The sequence below is a fragment of the Stegostoma tigrinum genome, chromosome 19, assembly GCF_030684315.1.
Source record: "Stegostoma tigrinum isolate sSteTig4 chromosome 19, sSteTig4.hap1, whole genome shotgun sequence".
In the NCBI taxonomy this organism is placed as follows: domain Eukaryota; kingdom Metazoa; phylum Chordata; class Chondrichthyes; order Orectolobiformes; family Stegostomatidae; genus Stegostoma; species Stegostoma tigrinum.
In genome coordinates, this window is record NC_081372.1 from 49340587 (window position 1) to 49364411 (window position 23825).

Genomic DNA, 23825 nt, shown 5'->3' on the forward strand with positions numbered 1-23825 from the left:
AATATGAGTTACAGGGTATTTTGATGGAAGTGGAAGCCTACGCTAGTCCAACTGAGCTGGGGGTACATCACTTGAGTGAAAGCAATCGCATAGCCTCACTCAGGACATATCCTGAACTGAGGGACTCTAGGTCAGCACACAACAAAACTCCAAAACAAAGCCAAGCCTCTGCCAAATGATTAAGATAGTCTTCAGGATCTGGGCTGGCAAGTAGTAGTTGCTGCTGGTATGCCATTACGGACAGCAAAAGAGTAGCACCAGGTGAAAATCGAGTGAAAGAACTCAGAGGCCGGAGTCCAGGAGAGTGCACACCTTGGAAATTGTACCTACATCTGGTTTGGAACAGTTAAGTTACCCAACAACATCCAAATCAGAACCAATCAAAATAAACAGCTGGTGAAATGATCACCCAGTTCTAATGGAGGTTGCTGCCAGTGTGGCTGTAACAGTGATTTGCAGAACTGATCTTTAACAAAATGCAATCTGGACTCCAACCCTTAAGGTTGCTCAAGACCTCAGCCAGGATGAGAACCGATACCAGGGAACCTTTCCAGATTAAGGCTACAACTTTGGTTCTGGTCTCTTAAGAGAAGCAGCTGGTTCAGTTACCAGTAATTGTAGTAAAAGCCTCAAGCCCATCTTGAAGAGGAGAAATTGGTTGAGAAGGATTCATCGAGATTGGCTCGACACTTTTTGATGAGAAAATGGTTGCCTGAGTGGAGTCCTAACGAAATAGCTGGTAGATTCTCAGGACGTTCTATGGACTGGATGCTAGGGCAGTTGCTTGCTCCTCCTGCAGAATGTGGCAGGTGGGAGACATGGCACACGTCTCTGCTGGCTACATCTGCAGGAAGTGCACCCAACTCCAGCTCTTTGAAAACCGTGTTAGGGAAATGGAGCTGGAGCTGGATGAACTATGGATCATTCAGGAGGCAGAGGGGGTAATTGAGAGGAGTTACCGGGAGTTGGTCACTCCTAAGGCTCAGGACAAGAATAGATGGGTTACAGTTAGGGGGAGGAAAGGGGACAGACAGACAGTGCAGAGATCCCCTGTGGACATTCCCCTCAGCAATAAGTATACGGTTTTGGGTACTGCTGGGGGGGATGACCTACCAGAGGAAAGCCATAGTAGTCAGTTCTCTGGCACTGAGCCTGACACTGTGGCAAAGAAGGGAAAGGGGCAGAATAGAAATGTAGTTGTGGTAGGGGACTCGATAGTTAGGAGAATCGACAGGAGATTTTGTGGTCAGGATCGGGATTCCCAGAAGGTATGTTGCCTCCCTGGTGCCAGGGTCCGGGACATCTCCGATCGGGTGTATAAAGTTCTAAAAGGGGAGGGCGAACAGCTAGAAATCGTGTCACATATTGGCACTAATGATATAGCCAGAAAAAGGATTGAGGATATAAAAAGTGATTTCAGGGAGTTAGGATGGAAGCTGCAAAGCAGGACGAGCAGAATAGTGTTCTCTAGTTTACTACCGGTGCCACGAGATAGCGAGGCGAGGAACAGGGAGTGGGCGCAGCTTAACACGTGGCTGCGCAGCTGGTGTAGGAGAGAGGGCTTCAGATATGTAGATAATTGGGATGCCTTCTGGGGAAGGTGGGACCTGTACAAGAAGGACAGGTTGCATCTGAACTGGAAGGGGACCAATGTCCTGGGTGGAAGGTTTGCTCGAGTAGCTCGGGAGGGTTTAAACTAGTATGGCAGGGGGGTTGGAACCTGAGCTGTATACCGGAGGTGAGAGTTGATGCAGGTGAGGCAGTAGCAAGAGGTAGACCAGCTAGTGGGATGGATTTTCCTGGGAAGGAACCAAGGGATCAAGTGTGTTTGCTTTAACGCAAGGAGTATCAGGAATAAAAGTGATGAACTTAGAGCATGGATCAGTACCTGGTGCTATGATGTTGTGGCCATAACAGAGACATGGGTTTCTCAGGGGCAGGAATGGTTGCTAGATGTTCCAGGGTTTAGAGCATTTAAAAAGAATAGGGAGGGGGGAAAAGAGGAGGGGATGTAGCACTACTAATCAGAGAGGATATCACAGCTACAGAAGCTTCCATTGTCGAGGAAGATCTGCCTACCGAGTCAGTGTGGGTGGAAATTAGGAACAGCAAGGGAGTAGTCACCTCGTTAGGGGTTTACTACAGGCCCCCCAGTAGCAGCAGGCAGATTGAAGAAAGCATAGGTCGACAGATTTTGGAAAAGTGTGGACGTAGTAGGGTTGTTGTAATGGGTGACTTTAACTTTCCCAATATTGATTGGAACCTCCTTCGAGCAGAAGATTTGAATGGAGCTGTTTTTGTAAGGTGTGTTCAGGAGGGTTTCCTAACTCAGTACGTTGACAGGCCGAAGAGGGGAGAGGCCATTCTAGACTTGATGCTCGGAAACGAGCCGGGGCAGGTATCAGATCTTGTGGTGGGAGAGCATTTTGGTGATAGTGACCATAACTGCCTCACGTTCTACATAGCTATGGAGAAGGAGAGGATTAGGCAAAATGGGAGGATATTTAATTGGGGAAGAGGAAACTATGACGTGATTAGACATGAGTTAGGAAGCATGGACTGTGAGCAATTGTTCCATGGTAAAGGCACTATTGACTTGTGGAGACTGTTTAAGGAGCAGTTGTTGTGAGTGATGAATAAATATGTCCCTCTGAGACAGGCAAGAAGGGGTAAGATAAAGGAACCTTGGATGACGAGAGCGGTGGAGCTTCTCGTCAAAAGGAAGAAGGTAGCTGACATAGGGTGGAGGAAGCTAGGGTCAAGTTCAGCTAGAGAGGATTACACGCAGGCAAGGAAGGAGCTCAAAAATGGTCTGAGGAGAGCCAGGAGGGGGCACGAGAAAGGCTTGGCAGAATGGATTAGGGAGAACACAAAGGCATTTTACACTTATGTGAGGAATAAGAGAATGGTCAAAGAAAGAGTAGGGCCGATCAGGGTTAGCATAGGGAACTTGTGTGTGGAGTCTGAGGAGGTAGGGGAAGCCCTAAATGAGCTTTTTGCTTCTGTCTTTACAAAAGAAATGAACTTTATAGTGAATGAAACCATTGAAGAGCAGGTGTGCATGCTGGAATGGATAGAGATAGAGGAAGCTGATGTGCTGAAAATTTTGTCAAACATTAAGATTGAAAATTCACCAGGCCCGGACCAAATTTGTCTTCGGCTGCTTTGGGAAACGAGAAATGCAATTGCTTCGCCACTTGCGAAGATCTTTGCATCCTCACTCTCCACTGGAGTCTTACCTGAGGACTGGAGAGAGGCAAATGTAATTCCTCTCTTCAAGAAAGGAAATAGGGAAATCCCCGGCAATTACAGACCTGTAAGTCTCACGTCTGTCGTCTGCAAGGTGTTAGAAAGGATTCTGAGGGATAGGATTTATGACCATCTGGAAGAGCATGGCTTGATTAAATGCAGTCAACACGGCTTTGTGAGGGGCAGTTCATGCCTCACAAACCTTATCGAGTTCTTTGAGGATGTGACTGGAAACGTTGATGAGGGTCGAGCTGTGGATGTGGTGTATATGGACTTCAGCAAGGCATTTGATAAGGTTGCCCATGGTAACTCATTCAGAAGGTCAGGAGGAATGGGATACAGGGGAACTTAGCTGCCTGAATACAGAATTGGCTGGCCGACAGAAGACAGCGAGTGGTAGTAGAAGGAAAATATTCTGCCTGGAAGTCAGTGGTGAGTGGTGTTTCACAGGGCTCTGTCCTTGGGCCTCTACTGTTTGTAATTTTTATTAATGACTTGGATGAGGGGATTGAAGGATGGGTCAGCAAGTTTGCAGACGACACAAAGGTTGGAGGTGTCGTTGACAGTATAGAGGGCTGTTGTAGGCTGCAGCAGGACATTGACAGGATGCAGAGATGGGCTGAGAGGTGGCAGATGGAGTTCAACCTGGATAAATGCGAGGTGATGCATTTTGGAAGGTCGAATTTGAAAGCTGAGTACAGGATTAAGGATAGGATTCTTGGCAGTGTGGAGGAACAGAGGGATCTTGGTGTGCAGATACATAGATCCCTTAAAATGGCCACCCAAGTGGACAGGGTTATTAAGAAAGCATATGGTGTTTTGGCTTTCATTAGCAGGGGGATTGAGTTTAAGAGTTGTGAGATCTTGTTGCAGCTCTATAAAACTTTGGTTAGACCGCATTTGGAATACTGCGTCCAGTTCTGGTCACCCTATTATAGGAAAGATGTGGATGCTTTGGAGAGGGTTCAGAGGAGGTTTACCAGGATGCTGCCTGGACTGGAGGGCTTACCTTATGAAGAGAGGTTGACTGAGCTCGGACTTTTTTCATTGGAGAAAAGGAGGAGAAGGGGGGACCTAATTGAGGTATACAAGATAATGAGAGGCATAGATAAAGTTGATAGCCAGAGACTATTTCCCAGGGCAGAAATGGCTAACACGAGGGGTCATAGTTTTAAGCTGGTTGGAGGAAAGTATAGAGGGGATGTCAGAGGCGGGTTCTTTACACAGAGAGTTGTGAGAGCATGGAATGCATTGTCAGCAGCAGTTGTGGAAGCAAGGTCATTGGGGACATTTAAGAGACTGCTGGACATGCATATGGTCACAGAAATTTGAGGGTGCATACATGAGGATCAATGGTCGGCACAACATCGTGGGCTGAAGGGCCTGTTCTGTGCTGTACTGTTCTATGTTCTATGTTCTATGACTATCAAAGGAGCACATTGAACAGAAAGCAATTCTGTGATTCTGCAAGGGCCTTCCCGTGCCATTTGCCTTATGGGCAAAAGCAGCGGTCGGAATCAGAAGGCTGGAAAGTAAAGGAATAATCAAACCAGTCCAGTTTGTAGAATGGGCAGCACCAATTTTAAATGAATAGTTAACTGCTTTTTGCAGTTGGATAAACACCCAATCCCTCGCATCGTGGATTTATATGCAAAGCTGGTAGGGGGGGTGCTGTCCTTCACAAAGCTGGACTTGAGCCAAGCATACTTGCAATTGTGGTTAGATGAAGATTCCCAGAAGTTTTTTTTTAAATTCACTTACTGGATAAGGGTGTCACTGCCTAGGCCAGTATTTATTGCCTATCCCTGAAGACAGTTAAGAGTCAACCACATTACTATAGGTCTGGAGTAACATGTAGTCCAGACCAGGTAAGGATGGCAGTTTCCTTCCCTGAAAGATTTTAATGAACCAGATGGGTTTTTCCAACAATCAACAATGGCTTTGTGGTTATTGTTAGACTCTTAATTCTGGATTTTTATTGAATTGAAATTCCACCATCTGCCTTGGTGGGAAACTTGGGTCTGCACAATGTCATCTAGATTAACAATCCAGTGGTAACAGCATGAGACACCACTCTGAGGGAGCTGCATCAGTGTCAAGGACTCTCCACAAGTAAATAAAGGGTGACTTGCTGATGGGATACTGGTCTCTGTCAAGTTGTTTCAAAATCACCACAACCTGAATTTTGTGACATCCAGCTCATCCACCCAATCCTTTACCCCAATTGTGGTCAATGCTAGGGACATTTGCCTTGATATATTAAAGGCAGTAACAAGCTTTCAAGATAACAAAGTGTGGAGCTGGATGAACACAGCAGGCCAAGCAGCCTTCCTCTACATTGGAGAAACCAAGCGGAGGCTTGGGGACCACTTTGCAGAACACCTATGATCAGTTCGCAATAAATAACTGCACCTCCCAATCGTGAACCATTTCAACTCCCCCTCCTTAGACGACATGTCCATCATGGGCCTCCTGCAGTGCCATAATGATGCCACCCGTAGGCTGCAGGAACAGCAACTCATATTCCACTTGGGAACCCTGCAGCCCAATGGTATCAATGTGGATTTCACAAGCTTCAAAATCTCCCCTCCCCCCACTGCATCCTAAAACCAGCCCAGCTTGTCCTCACCTGCCTAACCTGTTCTTCCTCTCACCTATCCCCTCCTCCCACCTCAAGCTGCACCTCCATTTCCTACCTACTAACCTCATCCTGCCCCCTTGACCTGTCCGTCCTCCTCGGATTGACCTATTCGCTCCCTACCTCCCCACCCATACTCTCCTCCCCACCTATCTTCTCCTCTATCCATCTTCAATCCCCCTCCCCCTCTCTCCCTATTTATTTCAGAATCCTCTCCCCATCCCCCTTTTCTGATGAAGGGTCTAGGCCCGGAACGTCAGCTTTTGTGCTCCTGAGATGATGCTTGGCCTGCTGTGTTCACCCAGCCCCACACTTTGTTGTCTCGGATTCTCCAGCATCTGCAGTTCCCATTACCTCTGATCACAAGCTTTCAAGCATTGGATTTGTACTTCTGATACACCGGTACAATCATCAAAGCCATCACTGGCAGAACAGAATGAGGTAGAATGGAACTGTCCAATTTTGACATTCTAACGATAAAACTTTCTAAGTACTTCATTGAGTGTAAAGGACTTTGGGACATTTTGAGAATGGGAATGGTGTTTTATGTTCTAACAATGAGAAAACTTTTTAAGTACTTCATTGACTACAAAGAAATTTGGGATATTTTGAGAACGGAAATGGTGTTTTATAAATTCAAATCTTTAATTCTGTTCTTTCTTTCACTCATCAATGGTCTTGACTTGAAGAATAGATTTTCTCAACCACACATTGAATTAAAGGATAAAAAATGAATCCAGAGAACCTTAATAGATAATCAGACTTTTACATTTTATGCTTATAATAATAATTGCATTTCTTACTCAAATCATTCTGGAGGTTGGAGTTAATATTTCATATTTCTATTTTTACATTCAGCTGGTTGTACAACCTGATCATCAGATGGTATGAACCAACCTTAAGAAGATATCTGAGTGACAAGGTATGATAGAGTAATACATGTAATTGGATGTGTCTCCAAAATCTCCATCCATCATTATTTGCTTATAAAAAATAACGTGAATTTGAAGATTTTGTTACTAAAGATTTTTTTTGTGAACTACTTACTTCATACTTCAATGTTACTTGCCGTAGATTAAGGGGAAGAGAGTTAAACACATTAAAAAGAAAAGAATAGGAAAGCGTGCTGATGGGGCTGGGTGAAGTAGAATGGGGAGGAAGCTTATGTGGAACAGAAAAATTGGTGGGACTGAGTGGGCTGCTTCTGTGCTGTAAATGCTATGTAAAATATCAGCAGTGAAGTAGATATTGTAGACCAGTGGGAAATTTTCCTTGCTGTTCGCATTTGATCAGCTGTTAGTCCCTTCACATGGTGGTCACAACTATCGTGGGATTCTCCATGCAGGTTGAGCGTGGCCACTTAATTAGCCAAACTGTGACCCATGGACAGTTCCTGTGGCAGCAATGGTAAACACGCTAAAAGGTTGCTCTGACCCTTGCAACCAACCCACTCCCTCTTGTCACAGTCTGCCAGCCTGATGCCGGCAACTCTCACAAACTCACCTTAATCTTGGACCACTTTCATCTGGCTCGTCCAGGCCTTTTGCAATTCCGATAACAGCAAACTTTCTTAGTGGCGCTGCTAGAACTAAACAGCTGCCGGTCTTCTCATTCACAGCAAACCTTGTGGGGGGAGGGGTGTAGAACATCCTCATGTAAAGGTGTGGAAGCCCCTTTCTACAGACTGTTCATTGCCTCAGGAGTGGAAAGTACATTTGAGCACACAACGAGTTTGCCCCTGGCTTTCTGACCAGTTGATGCAGCCATGGCCCCTCTTAAAATCCCAGCTATGTAAATCAATATAAAAAGTACATGATTGTTCATGCAAGGAAGACAAGACCAACAAGATGAAAAATCCATCTTCAGCTTGTTCTTTAAGTTTTACGTCAACAATTGTATGCAACTCATTAGAATAAGCCTGGTAGCTCCTAGCAATGACATGGAGGAAGAGTATAGGAAGGGGATCTGGTTCACTGCCCTCAACAAATGGAGAAATTTCAAGTCAAGTTTTGATCTTTGATTGATAAATGAAGGAAGGATTAACTTTACTGTGTGATAGTCAATATTAATTAACATGATATTACCTCTTGGTGAATTGTTTCATTCCAGGATCAATGAGCATTATGCAAATAAATTTACCATGCACCTTTCATTAATGCAACTTCATCAAAAGATTTTGAAGAGGTCTCTTTTTTACATCACTGTCCCTTAGAAAGCTTACACTTTTAAGTTTGTTTCTGAGTATCGTATCAAATCCAGGTAGGCGACTTACTCTCTTTTGGATCAAATATTCATACTTTTTTTGAATAAATACTTGTTTTTTTATTTGCTTTATTAAGAAAATATATTGATAGTTCTCAACCTAAGCACCAATAATTGAAATTAACAATAGAGAATTTTGAGGAGCTTCATTGGGTTTGGGAGCAGTGTAACTAGAATATTCATGTTTTTGTATGTATTGAAAAGCCCAAGCTATAGACTACCGATGTGGAACTGGGACCCTGCCCAGAAAAAGAAGAGTCCCCAAAAGATAAAATTGATCAGGTAGTGATGTAATAACACTTGACAAATTGTCCAGATTCTAACCAGGAAGACATGCTGAGCATAATTTTGATGATTTTATCAACATAAAAATACCATTTATTCACCAGAAATTCACTCAAACTTTCATAAACTTTAGAACACCCAATGGAAATAAGATATTCATTCATAACTCTGCATTTTTAACATTTTTGTGCGATGTGGGAGTTGCCAGCAATGCCAGCATTTTGTTACCTTTCTCTAATTCTGCTTGTAAAAAGTAGTTGTGAGCTATATTCCTGAACCAAACCAGGCCATTTAGTGCAGGAACATTCATAATGCTGTTCAGAAGGGACTTCCCGTATTTTAACCCAAACACAGTTAGGAAAACAGCCATAAGAGTTGAAAATCTACACAGTGTTTGACCTGAAGGGAGACTTGTGGTCGATGGTGTTCCCATGAGTCTGCCACACTGTTAACCAATTTACCAGTTTCGATTTATGAGAATGACATTTTCCCCACATCTTCATGGAAAACAAGCAAAATAAATTGGCATTGGCCCAAAACAAAAGACACAATTCCAAATTTCCACCCAGGGTTCTGAAATTTGTTTCTACATTCTGAGATACATAATGCAATAAAACTTGATTTCTAGTCCCATTAAATTACATGTTTAGTGAATTATACAAGATTTTCAAAAGAATAAACAAACTGCAATTCATCACTTAACAAGAGAAAGGACACCAATATACCCAAATGTATGAAATACTGGGGAGAATAAAAGATGGCGACAGCATTCCATCCTTGGATTTAATGTTTGGGCAGATTCATTGTTCTGTATACTACAGGGTAGTAAGTAACTTGCAGCAAAATGCATAAGGACATCCACATATGAACACAATAGATATTGGATTTAGAATAAAATGCAAATAAATAATCCTTGTAAATAATGGTATCTTTGTTAAATGGTTTAAATTCACAAATTAGTAGGGAAGAGTATTTGGTGCATTTCGAACATCATATGAGTTATGTTACATAATTAAATATGAAATGTAAAGTTCTGTAATTGAAACAATCGTTTCCATATCTTTTGCAGATCTGTCTTGAATTGCAGAAAATCTTCACCGAAAAAATAGGTCCATTTCTCCAAACTATGCCAGGTGGGAGAAACATGTTAAATTCTCAGACTACGAGACTCTAACAATATCAACTGATTTGGGATAGCTTTATTGATGATGAATTCTTTTAGAGTGACTGTGAAGGTATCCCACGTACAATTCCGATTATTACAGATCAGCACAGGACAACTGGTACAATTGTGGCAGGTGAAAAATCTTTATTAAATAAAGATAGGAATATGGAACAATGAAATGAGCATTATGCTGCAGAATAATGTTAAACTGTGGAAAGGCATGTTTTCTTCCTAACGGATCTGACCATTGCCACAATCCTTTTCGGAAAATTAGAGGAGTTTAGTAAAATGAAAATATCCTGCACCTAACTACTAGAGCTTTGAAAGACAAGGTTCTTCTGGTGCTCTATAATCATAATTCCATGAATGCCACAGAAGAACCCTCAAATAGGATAGGGTATAGATTGCTGTCCAGAGGTGTCTAGCCTTAAAACAGAGGAGAAGCTGTTGTGGTAGCTTTAGTGTAGGGAAGAACCTGACATAAAGTAAATTCTGGATTTTGGAGTGCAGAGCAAACTTCAAAGTTTGCCAATGATACCAAACTTGGGAGTATGACAAACAGAGGATGATAACTAAGCGACCATAACAGGACATGGATAGGCAAGCAGAATAAGCAGACAAGTACCAGATGGCATCTCATACAGAGAAGTATGAGATGCTGTCTTTTGACAGAAGAAGTAGGAAGAGGAAATGTATGCTTGATAAGACATTTCTAAAGCGTTTTCAGCAGAGGCACAGGGGAGTCTATGTTCACAGATCTACAAAGGTGGAACGCCATTGCTCCTCTTGTTTGCACCCTAGGATCAAAGATAAAATGTGTGCAATACATTTTGATACACTTTGAGATGCTGATAAGACCAATGCATAGTCTGCAAACTCTTGTCAGTTGAGCTGATGTTTGAAGGTTCAGATAGATATGTTGTTTGAGGGTCTGCTTAGGTCTCTGTTTTGATCAGAAAGTGGACAGAGACTCCCGTTTAAAACAAATCAAAGAACTGTGGATGCTGAAGAGCTGAAACAAAAACAGAAGTTGCTACAGAAACTCTGCATATCTGGCAACATTTGCACATAGAAATTAGAGTCAACATTTTGAGTCTAGACGGGTCACATGGATTTGAAATGTTAGCTCTGCTTACTCTCCAGAGATCAGCCAGATCTGCTGAGTTTCTCCAGCAACTTCTGTTTTCATTTCAGAGACTCCCATGTGTTGGCTGAGATATTTCAATTCTTCATGGAGGCTTTGTGAAGATCCCTAAAGTATTTCTGCTGAGCTCCTGGCAGTTTGTAACATCGACCATGATTGAAATGGACGTCTAGTGTCAGACATGCAAATGGCAAGACCTGGCCAGTGAAGATGACTTTTAAGTGATAAATGCCTCAACGGTCAACGGGATTGTTTGGGAGAGCACACGGCAGTTGCATCTTTCTTGCTACTGGCAGTACTTCTCCATGCTTTGAGGTGCCTATTGTAGGCTGGCAAAGTCTCCAAAGCATATTGGAGCACAGGGATAACTGACGCTTAGTGAACTATGTCATAGTCTTGGGCAGGACATGTGGAGAGAGTTGATAGCAAAGTATATGCTTTTTTTTAATAAATATTTCTACTGAGTACAGATGTCAGGAATGCATGCTGAAGCCTTATTGAATCCCACTGCCTTCCCCTATCCCTGTAACCCTGCATTTTCCATGGCCAATCCACATAACCTGCACATTTTTGGACGATGGGAGGAAGCCCACACAGACACAGAAAAAAAGAGCATTCTCCACGCAGACAGTCACCCAAGGCTGGAATCAAACCGAGGTTGCTGACACTGTGAGGCAGCAGTGTAACTACTGAGTCACTGTGCTACCCTGGTTAGGTTTCAGTTCGAGTGCTGGATCAGTCATGGTCATCACACTTTATGAAAAATGTTTAGGGCCTTGAGAGGCTGCAGAGGAGTTTTATCTGGATGGTTCCAGGCGTCAATTAATTTTGCTGCAAAGAAAAAGCTAGGGTTGCTGTCCTTAACTGAGACAAAATGTGATAGAAATGCACAATATTTATAACAACTTGAATAAGTTAGACAAAGAAATGTTGTTCCCAGTAGCTGACGATGCAAGGGCTAGGGAACACATGTTACTAGTTTTGAGGAAGTTTTAAAGTGGGGGGTGGGGATTGTGAGGATGATTTTTTTTTATATATATATATAGCGAATAATAATGCACAGAACTCTCTGTCTAAGAGGGTGCTGGAAGCAGAAATAATCAATCATTTCGAAAGGAAATCAGATGGGGGATAATTTACAGAGCTTCAGGGATAGAATGGGAGAATGGGACTGACCAGATTGCTTTGCCAACAGCTGGCATGAAGTTATGTGCAGCATGGGCTCCTTCTGTGCTGTAATGACTGTACAAATCTGCAAAGCTAAAGAACGCAGAGCAGTGGAGCCAGGGGAATTATAGATTTTGTTTAATATACCTTACAATTAGAGTATGTATTTCACTTGTTACATACGTAAGTCAAATGTCTAACCAATTAGTATCAGAGATAATGGGAACTGCAGATGTTAGAGAATCCAAGATAATAAAATGTGAGGCTGGATGAACACAGCAGGCCAAGCAGCATCTCAGAAGCACAAAAGCTGACGTTTTGGGCCTAGACCCTTCATCAGAGAGGGGGATGGGGTGAGGGTTCTGGAATAAATAGGGAGAGAGGGGGAGGCGGACCGAAGATGGAGAGAAAAGAAGATAGGTGGAGAGAGTATAGGTGGGGAGGTAGGGAGGGGATAGGTCAGTCCAGGGAAGACGGACAGGTCAAGGAGGTGGGATGAGGTTAGTAGGTAGATGGGGGTGCGGCTTGGGGTGGAAGGAAGGGTTGGGTGAGAGGAAGAACAGGTTAGGGAGGCAGAGACAGGTTGGTCTGGTTTTGGGATGCAGTGGGTGGAGGGGAAGAGCTGGGCTGGTTGTGTGGTGCAGTGGGGGGAGGGGACGAACTGGGCTGGTTTTGGGATGCGGTGGGGGAAGGGGAGATTTTGAAACTGGTGAAGTCCACATTGATACCATTAGGATGCAGGGTTCCCAGGCGGAATATGAGTTGCTGTTCCTGCAACCTTCGGGTGGCATCATTGTGGCACTGCAGGAGGCCCATGATGGACATGTCGTCTAAAGAATGGGAGGGGGAGTGGAAATGGTTTGCGACTGGGAGGTGCAGTTGTTTGTTGCGAACTGAGCGGAGGTGTTCTGCAAAGCGGTCCCCAAGCCTCCGCTTGGTTTCCCCAATGTAGAGGAAGCCACACCGGGTACAGTGGATGCAGTATACGACATTGGCAGATCCACATTAAGCAGAGGTTCACCTGCACATCTGCCAATGTGGTATACTGCATCCACTGTACCCGGTGTGGCTTCCTCTACATTGGGGAAACCAAGTGGAGGCTTGGGGACCGCTTTGCAGAACACCTCCGCTCAGTTCGCAACAAACAACTGCACCTCCCAGTCGCAAACCATTTCCACTTCCCCTCCCATTCTTTAGACGACATGTCCATCATGGGCCTCCTGCAGTGCCACAATGATGCCACCCGAAGGTTGCAGGAACAGCAACTCATATTCCGCCTGGGAACCCTGCAGCCATATGGTATCAATGTGGACTTCACCAGTTTCAAAATCTCCCCTTCCCCCACCGCATCCCAAAACCAGCCCAGTTCGTCCCCTCCCGCCACTGCACCACACAACCAGCCCAGCTCTTCCCCTCCACCCACTGCATCCCAAAACCAGTCCAACCTGTCTCTGCCTCCCTAACCTGTTCTTCCTCCCACCCATCCCTTCCTCCCACCCCAAGCCGCACCCCCATCTACCTACTAACCTCATCCCACCTCCTTGACCTGTCCGTCTTCCCTGGACTGACCTATCCCCTCCCTACCTCCCCACCTATACTCTCTCCACCTATCTTCTTTTCTCTCCATCTTCGGTCCGCCTCCCCCTCTCTCCCTATTTATTCCAGAACCCTCACCCCATCCCCCTCTCTGATGAAGGGTCTAGGCCCAAAACGTCAGCTTTTGTGCTCCTGAGATGCTGCTTGGCCTGCTGTGTTCATCCAGCCTCACATTTTATTGTCTAACCAATTAATCTGATTTCAGGGCTTAAAATTGTTATATATAAGGGAAGATGTATAAAAACATTGAAGGATTCAGAATATCATTTTATCAAATCTAGTATACAAAAATAAATAATAATTCAGGAAATAATAGACAAGCAAAATAATAAACAAATGGGTAATCACAAATTAATCTGAAATTCAATCAGGCCTTTTTTGGTTTGGGATGGTGTTTGACCATGGAAGGAAGGTTTACACAGGTGTCTAGTCAGCCCTTAACCTTAGCGTGGATGTGTAATGGTCCCCTTCAGTGTTGATCCACATGGACAATCTTAGCTGCTGTATTCTACCAGTATATCTGGATGTGGGGCCTGTCTAGCTCAGTTAGCTGGACAGTTGGTTTGCAAAGCATTGTGATGCCAACAGCATGGGCTCAAATTCCATCACCAGCTGTAGTTGGCATGAAGGACTCTCCACCTCAACCTCTCCCCTCATCTGAGGTATGATGGCCCTCGGGTTAAATCGCCACCAGTCACCTCTCTTTAATGAGAGAGGAGCCCTATAGTCTGGTAAGATATGGCAACTCTCAAATGCATATATCTAGACATAAACACAATAAAGTAATCCCAACTCTTTATTCTCACTACTGCATGTATATTACTACAGTCTAATGCAGAATATTAGTTCTCTCTCAGTCTCCATTTCTAACTTTCCTCTCTGCATGTTTTCTGCTTGTGCCATGGTTATGTAATCAGTTATATCATTGACTTATGTGAACCCCTTACTCCACAAACCCATCAACAAATCAAAATTGTACTGCATATAGAAATAAATTAAAACCAATAACTAAATATAAAACAATTGACAGAACAACTCTCCCTCCAGACTGCAATATTTCAAAGTATGCAGATGCTGTCTTTGACTGCTGTAAATATTTCTGCATGGAGACACTGTGGCTCAAATAATGAGTTAAAACTGATGTTGGAGATACACTGACACATAGAGAAGTGGGTGAGCAAGGGGGACACACAGTTAGTAATTTTTGAGTCAGATTCTCTCGAACAAAGTCACTTCTCAAAGATAAACTCAGGTGCAGTAAGAAGAGATTATGACGTTTAATGAGCAGGAAAATAAAGCCAAGGAAATCCCAGAGTCAATGGTCTACCCCAATAAATACAATGTACTTATTGTGATAGACAATAGACAATAGGTGCAGGAGTAGGCCATTCGGCCCTTTGAGCCAGCACCACCATTCATTACGATCATGGCTGATCATCCATAATCAGTATCCTGTTCCTGCCTTATCCCCATAACCCTTGATTCCACTATCTTTAAGAGCTCTATCCATCTCTTTCTTGAAAGTATCCAGAGACTTGGCCTCCACTGCCTTCTGGGGCAGAGCATTCCATATATCCACCACACTCTGGGTGAAGAAGTTTTTCCTCAACTCTGTTCTAAATGGCCTACCCCTTATTTTTAAACTGTGTCCTCTGGTTCTGGACTCACCCATCAGTGGAAACATGCTTCCTGCCTCCAGAGTGTCTAATCCCTTAATCTTATACGTCTCAATCAGATACCCTCTCATCCTTCTAAACTCAAGTGTATACAAGCCCAGTCACTCCAATCTTTCAACATATGATAGTCCCGCCATTCCAGGAATTGACCTTGTGAACCTACGCTGCACTCCCTCAATAGCAAGAATGTCCTTCCTCAAATTTGGAAACCAAAACTGCACACAATACTCCAGGTGCAGTCTCATCAGGGCCCTGTACAGCTGCAGAAGGGCCTCTTTGCTCCTATACTCAATTCCTCTTGTGATGAAGGTCAGCATGCTATTAGCTTTCTTCACTGCCTGCTGTACCTGCATGCTTGCTTTCATTGACTGATGTACAAGAACACCTAGATCTCGTTGTGCTTCCCCTTTACCTAACTTGACTCCATTGAGATAGTAATCTGCCTTCCTGTTCTTGCCACCAAATTGGATAACCACACATTTATCCGCATTAAACTGCATCTGCCGTGCATCCGTCCACTCAGCTAGCCTATCCAAGTCACCCTGTATTCTCATATCATCGTCCTCACATTTCACACTGACACCCAGCTTTGTGTCATCAGCAAATTTGCTAACATTTCTTTTAATGCCTTCATCTACATCATTAATGTATATTGTAAACAGCTGCTGTCCCAGCACCGAACCTTGCGGTACCCCACTGGTCACCGCCTGCCATTCCGAAAGGGACCCATTTATCACTACTCTTTGCTTCCTGTCAGCCAGCCAATTTTCAATCCCAGTCAGTATTTTGCCCCCAATACCATGTGCCCTAATTTTGCTCACTAATCTCCTATGTGGGACTTTATCAAAGGCTTTCTGAAAGTCCAGGTACACCACATCCACTGGCTCTCCCTTGTCCATCTTCATAGATACATCCTCAAAAAATTCCAGAAGATTAGTCAAGCACGATTTCTCCTTCGTAAATCCATGCTGACTCTGATCTATCCTGTTACTGCTATCCAAATGAGTCATAATTTCATCTTTTATAATTGACTCCAGCATCTTTCTCACCACTGACGTCAGGCTAACCGGTCTATAATTCCCTGTTTTCTCTTTCCCTCCTTTCTTGAAAGTGGGACAACATTAGCCACCCTCCAATCCGCAGGAAGTGATCCTGAATCTATAGAACATTGAAAAATGATTACCAATGCGTCCACAATTTCTCGAGCCACCTCCTTAAGTACCCTGGGATGCAGACCATCAGGTCCCGGGAACTTATCAGCCTTCAGAACCAACAGTCTATCCAACACCATTTCCTGCCTAATATAAATTCCCTTAAGTTCATCCATTACCCTAGGTCCTTCAGCCACTACTGCATCTGGGAGATTGCTTGTATCTTCCCTAGTGAAGACAGATCCAAAGTACCTATTCAACTCTTCTGCCATTTCCTTGTTCCCCATAATAAATTCATCCGTTTCTGTCTTCAAGGCCCCAATATTAGTCTTAACCATTTCTTTTTTTCTTTTCACATACCGAAAAAAGCTTTTGCTATCCTCCTGTATATTTTTGGCCAGTTTTCCTTCGTACCTCATTTTTTCTCTGCGTATTGCCTTTTTAGTTATCTTCTATTGCTCTTTAAAACTTTCCCAGTCCTCCAACTTCCCGCTCATCTTTGCTATGTTATACTTCTCTTTTATCTTTATACAATCCTTAACTTGCTTCATCAGCCACGGCCGCCCTTGCCTCCCCTTAGGATCTTTCTTCCTCTTTGGTATGAACTGATCCTGCACCTTCTCCATTATATCCAGAAATACCTGCCATTGTTGTTCCACTCCCATCCCTGCTCGGGTATTGTACCACTGAACTCTGGCCAGCTCCTCCCTCATAGCTCCATAGTTCCCTTTGTTCAACTGCAATACTGACACTTCCGATTCTCCCTTCTCCCTCTCAAATTGCAGATTAAAATTTATCATATTATGGTCATACCTCCTAATGGCGCCTTTACTTCAAGGTCCCCGATCAAATCTGGTTCATTGTACAACACCATATCCAGAATTGCCTCCTCCCGGATAGGCTCCAGTACAAGCTGTTCTAAGAATCCATCTCGGAGGCACTCAACAAACTCCCTTTCTTGGGGTCCAGTACCATCCTGATTCTCCCAGTCTACCTGCATGTTGAAATCTCCCATAACAACTGTAGTAATACCTTTGCAACAGGCCAATTTCAACTCCTGATTCAACTTACACCCTACATCCTGACTACTGTTTGGGGGCCTGTAGATAACTCCCATTAGGGTCTTTCTACCCTTAGAATTTCTCAGATCTATCCATACTGACTCTACATCTCCTGATTCTGTGTCCCCCCTCACAAGGGACTGAATATCATTCCTTACCAACAGGGCCACCCCACCCCCTCTGCCCGTCAGTCTGTCCTTTCGATAGCACATTATAGCCTTGATTATTCATTTCCCAGGCCCTGTCCACTCGAAGCCACGTCTCAGTTATCCCCACAACATCATACCTTCCAATTTCCAACTGAGCCTCAAGCTCATCCACCTTATTTCTTATGCTTCATGCATTCATATATAATACTTTTAATTCGTTACTCCCCTCACCCTTCCTATCAATCCCTATTTCACTTGGTCATACTGTACAATCCCTTCTTGAGTTTTCTGCTCCGTTGATTCTGTTGTCTTTCTTAACTTCTCTTATTCTCAGTTTCCCTTTAACTTCATTCTTAAATTTCCAGTTTGGCCCCTCCCCCCCCCCCCCCCCCCCCCACTACTTGGTTTAAACACACCTGTGTTGCAGTGGCAAACCTGCCTGCCAGAAGGCTGGTCCCCCACCTATTAAGGTGCAACTCGTCCCTCTTGCACAATTGATCCTTACACCAAAACATACTCCAGTGATCCAAAAATGTAAATCCTTGCTTCTTGCACCAGTTCCTCAGCCACACATTCAAGTCCATTATCTCCCTGTTCCTGCCCTCTCCAGCCCAAGGAACTGGAAGCAAACCGGAGATAACCATCCTGGAAGTCCTGCTTTTCAGCCTTCTTCCGAGTTCTCTGAAGTCCCACTGTAGAATGTCTCTCCTCTTCTTCCCAACGTCATTAGTGCCGACATGCACCACACCTCTGGCTCTTCACCTTCGCCCTTGAGGATTCTCTGCACTCTGTCGGTGATGTCCTGGATCCAGGCACCAGGAAGGCAACACACCATCGTCAAATCCCGCCTATTGCCACAGAAACCCCTTTCAGTCCCTCTCACTATGGAGTCCCCTATTACCATGGCTCTGCGTGATGCCTGCCTCCTCGGCTCTGCCTCTACGCCAATTTTCAACTCGCAGCCCTGTCAACCTCTCAGATTGGCAATGTTGACTGTCTCAACAGTTTCCAAGAGAGTCAACCTGTTTACGAGAGGAATTTCCCCTGGGGTCTCTTGTACTTCAAGCATCTCTTCCTTCCTCATCAACTTCTCCCTTCTCTCTTCTGGTATCCTCAGAGTAATGACCTCGCTGAAGGTCCTGCCCAGAAAACTCTTGTTTTCTCGGATGAGCCTGAGGTCATCTAGTTCTTTCTTCAGTGCTGCAACATGCTCTTTCAGAAGCTGAATGTGGACACAATTTCCACAGCTATAGGAGCCAGAGGCACCATCAGTGTCCCTGACCTCCCACATCATGCACGCAGCACACTGAATTAGCTCGGCGGTCATGTCTTCACCCTCTTCAACTGTGGCGTAATCTCCTCACTCAGCCTCTTCGCCAAAGACTCGCACTTTTCTCACCAGGCACTTCCCTTGACCTTTCTTTGCTGTGAGTCTGTGGTAGGCTAGAGGAGGAGGGTGAGAGGGAGGCCCTACCATGTAGGACCTGGGGCTTAGAACACACCTACTTAAATAGCACTCACTTACCTTCCCAACAGCCTCTCTGCTCAGACCTCACTTCCGCCCAGCTCCCACTGCTCTCTGCTGTAAAAATAATGCAAATGGCCTGAAAGCTGACTATGCCAACATTTCGCTCACAGTCCAGAGATTTGCAAGTTAGATGATTGGCCATGTTAAAATGCCCATAGTGTCCAGGGATGTGCAGGCTAGGTGGATTGGCCATGGGCAATGCAGGGTTTTAAGGATAGGTTGGAGGGGTGGGTCTAGGTGAGATGGACTTCAAAATGTCACGATGGACTCAATGGGCTGAATAGCCTGCTTGCACACCGTAGGGATACTATCATTCTATGGAGCAGTTGACATGAGAGGTGTGAGGGTCTGGAACGGAGGAGTGTTTTAGAGAAGGGGCAGAATAGAAAGATTTTGATCAGCGATGATTCTGTTATTAGAAGGAAAGATTGAGTCTTCCCTGGTCTTATGCAGAACTAAAAGTTTATGTTGTCTACCTGGGGTAAAAATACACCACATCTCAGAGCAAATGGAAGAAACTTGGAAAGATCAGGTTTAGATTCAATTGTTGGTTCCAATCTGGATCACAATGAGATAGCTGCAACATGAGAAGTGAACACACAGATAGCCCAAAGAGCATGAAGTAAGGATTCTTTACTCCGCTGGCAACAGGTCATCACAAACATGAAGGGAAATTCAGGTTAAACAAGAAACTATTTACAGCACTCACATAGAATAAAGCCTGTGGTTTACATTGAGCTGAAGAATCCTTGTTCCTTTTCCCATGAATCCACCTTTGGCCAAAGACTCACAGGGTCTGTTTGACTGTACTCCTTCACTGTCGCCACCTGCTACTGGAGGTCCTATTACATTAGGGAAGAAAACAGTATGGGAAGTTATGAATAAAATAAACTCAAATGTATTCTTGGGATTCCCATCTTATTGATGTGTTAATTGGCAAAGAAATATCAAACTCAGGAAGGTGAATATTTGCTGTGGTAAGGAGGAGTGTCTATTTCATACGACATTGGCAGCAAAACAGCACTGGAAGGAGCAGTACCAGTGATATAGGTGCCATCTGAAGTGGAGCTGGACTAGTGCCTTTACAGAAAGGTTATAAAGGCCTGTTAATAGCAATTTAATCTGTTAAAATGTAGGAAAGAATCTATTGAAAATAAGTAAAATTGCAAATAAAAATGGAGAATGAGAATTAAATGAGGCCAAGGTAATAAAGATGAGCTGTAATCGAATAACTAGTCATAAAGCAGAAGTGTGAAGAACTGTTAAAAATAAAGTAAAAAGAACAACTATAAAAGACAAATTAACCTGCCTGTTTATCAGTGTACACAGTATCTGAAACAAACAGGGGAACTGAAAGTGGAAGTCCATGAAGAGGAACCTGATACACTGAGAGTAACTGACACTTAGTTGCACAAAGAACTGGATTGTCAATTAAATGTTCCACATTAAACATAACCAGAAAGGATAAGCAAACCAAGGGGGCCAAAAGAGCTGCACTAATTAGACATAAAATAATGGCTTCAGTAAAGCATCTTAAATGAACCGAAGGTGAGAAACAAAATACACATGAAATAAAATAAGAACTAAAAATGATCAATCGCACCACCAGACCACCTACCAATAGAAACGAGGTGGAGATGGAACCATGTCAACAAAATCATGAAATCAGATCATTGATAATCTAATCAGACATGGAGAAATATAAATCGTGGCCTGGATGGTGGTTTCTATGTAATACTTGATAGAATAGAGAGGTACCATACATATGTATAAAGTAAATCATTAGAAAACGGGATAGAATCAGAAGGCTGACAGGCAGCGAATGTGATTCCTTGGTAACTGAACAAATCCATGAAACTATAGTCTAGAATTTCAGATCCAGTGGTGATAATAGAAATCTATTACAACAGTTTGCAGATATACAACATTAAAGTTATTTTCTCTTAGCAAAGTGGCATCTTACACATAGTTATGTGGCCAGATTAAATAAATTTGGATGAACTGAATCCAGTTAGGTTGTATGTAGTCTAATAGGAGGTATAGACTTGCTGAATCACAGTTTGGTGATCTTTTCTTAGTCCACACTATTCTGTTCTCATGTCTTACACTGAATGGCACTCAAAGGTTTGTCAACATTTTAATGTGTTTCCAATTTCTTTACTGTTTCAGTGACAAAGAAAATTGACAAATATGTTGGGATTGACTACTCTTTAACCAGTCTTCCAGAAGTGGCAAAGGATTCACTAATTTTGCCCCTCAAGGTATGATGGAACACATTACAATAAATAAAAATGCAAACAAGATTTTCTAACTAAAGGATAATAGATGCTTCCCAAAGAAGAAGCTTTTTACTGATTTGCATAAAAAACTGTTTTGCATGAAAAGTAATAAAATATAAATGATGTTCATTTAAGATCTGATATGCTTTTAGAAAATATTTTCAGCTGGAAATTGTTGATTTCTCCTGGCATTACCTGTGTGGGGTCAGAAAATATGCTATTTTAGAAGAGCTATAATGTCTAAGATATTGTTTGCGATGTAATACACAGCCAATCTCTGTGTGATAGCTCATTGAAGTAAAAGTAACTGATGCTGAAATTATCCAGCTCATTCTTTCCTTTCTTCATTTTTTCTACTCTTCATTCTTCTAGTTTGCATTCCACATCTTTCTACTTACCCTTTGTGAGATAAAAGACTGTAAAATCCCAAACCAAGATTTGGACACAAACTGAAATGATACAAAACGCAACATTGTAGTGAGGCCACATTTGTGGAGATGCTTTCCCACTGATGTCTGTTCAGGCTGTGATATCGTTTTAAAAAAAGCAGAGAATTTTCTTGCTGTCTTGGTCAACTTGAGATTTTTAAATAACATTGGGAAATAAAAAGCAGATTGACTCCTTCTTTATTGCACTGGTGGTGCTATTGCTCTAGGATGCCTGGTATGTTTGATCTGACATCAACAGTTGTTGTGTGTTATAAAGTAATTCATCACATTCAAGATGTTTCGGTATGATATGGCATGGCCAAGTGTTTGTTTTCGTTTTTTGTTCTTCATAGTTGCTCTTTAGTTTTATTTGTGTGAGTTGTGCACATATTGAAAAGTAAACAATCATACATATAAAAATAACTTTAGTTTACTGATAAACTATTAATCATCAGTGTAATACAATTTTAATCTAATTTTAAACTAGGGAGAATTCTATAATCTTTTGCATCGTGCTGATGTCCCTTTTCCTGCTCCACCAATGGATTTTTTAGTGGACCATGACCGGATGCTTTCTATTGGATTCTCTGAGTATTTTTTTAATTCTGCTGGTTATGTATTCAACTCAGTAGGCGATTTATCTATTAACATTACTGATGACATGGTGAGTAGAGCATTAATCCAATCATATAATTACTGAGGTCAGCTTTGTGTTTTAAATTGTGTCGAGGAGCTTCAGCCAGATTAAGACTGCAAGTTCTTACTTATCACTAAACTATATCCAGAAATCAGTTCAGCAGTTCCAAAATAGTAGGGTCGTAGAGATGTACAGCACAGGAACAGACCCTTCAGTGCCACTTATCCATGCTGAACAGATATCCTAAATTAATCTATTCCCATTAGCCAGCAGTTCAAAATTCTGAAAATGAACGTCCTCACCCATTCTACCTCTCATTCCACCTCACTTGATGCTTCATCACTGTCAATCTATACTATTTAAAGGCCTCAACCATGGGCTGCAAACACCATGCCACCCTGCACCCCTCATCCTTCCTTTACCAACTGAAGGCTTACTTCCTCCAACCACACTCTTTTATTGCCTACCAGCCAACTGAAGTAGTGTCTACAAGGAACCTCGCACAAAGTAGAATAAAGTTATTTTGCTTAAAGCTGTATATTGCAGTCCACACACTATTGAGAAAAGCACCTTTGTTCATAAAAATACATTTTAATATGTCGATACTTCTTGACAGGGCAGTTAGTCAGTTAAAAAGGGTTAATTACCTTTCACACATGATTTTCCCATTGTTAACAATCCCAACTGTAACAACACAAGGATTGATGATCTTCACTCCTAGAATATACTTGACCATAGACCCCCAAGTGCCAAAGGATCCATGACCACCAGCCCCAAGCTAATTCCCTGGGGATGACATTCCCAACAGTACCTCAGCTCTCCAGTGGGGTATACTAGCTAATGCATTGAGAACAGACCTGGTCTAATCTCTATACTCTGGGTTTCAGACACCAGCAGCTTCAAAACTAAATCTGAGTGAAGCAGCTGATCATTTAAATGTTCAACTGCCGCCAAAAATGCGCAAGTGCGGACTACTGCCTGCGCTGAGTCCTGCCCCTTGAAATTAGGAAAACCAGGTTTGGGCAGTCTGTATGATTTTGCCATGGTGGAGACAGGATCATTCATTTTCATTCCAGAATCGCATTTTGCTTGAAGCTTGTTAATTTTGTTGCATCCTCTAACTGGGCATTGACCTGCATTATTAAAATGTGGTGTGCATGCCCTCTTAAACCTTTCCCTGATGTAAACAAGATTAGTTTTAAGAATTTCTCCTGATACGTATAGCTCAAAAAATCTTGGAATAATACTTTTTTGAACTACTTTAAATCCTTCCCATCAATCCTCTTTTAAAATGCTCCCTGTAAAATATCACTTCAAATTTGGAAATCATCTAATATCCTAGGAACAACAAAAAGTGCAACATAGGGGCAGCACGGTGGCTCAGTGGTTAGCACTGCAGCCTCACAGCAC

General features: G+C 43.0%; 1 protein-coding gene across 1 annotated transcript in view; it reads left to right on the plus strand.

Annotated features, from left to right (window-relative positions):
• The window catches only part of LOC125461528 (bactericidal permeability-increasing protein-like), a 103143-nt gene that overhangs the window by 56527 nt on the left and 22791 nt on the right, over positions 1-23825 (plus strand). Inside the window, exons 6-9 of the mRNA XM_048550428.2 lie at positions 6746-6809; positions 9504-9567; positions 21241-21332; positions 22266-22442. Of these exons, the coding sequence (XP_048406385.1) occupies positions 6746-6809; positions 9504-9567; positions 21241-21332; positions 22266-22442 (397 nt within the window). The remainder of the gene's footprint in view (positions 1-6745; positions 6810-9503; positions 9568-21240; positions 21333-22265; positions 22443-23825) is intronic.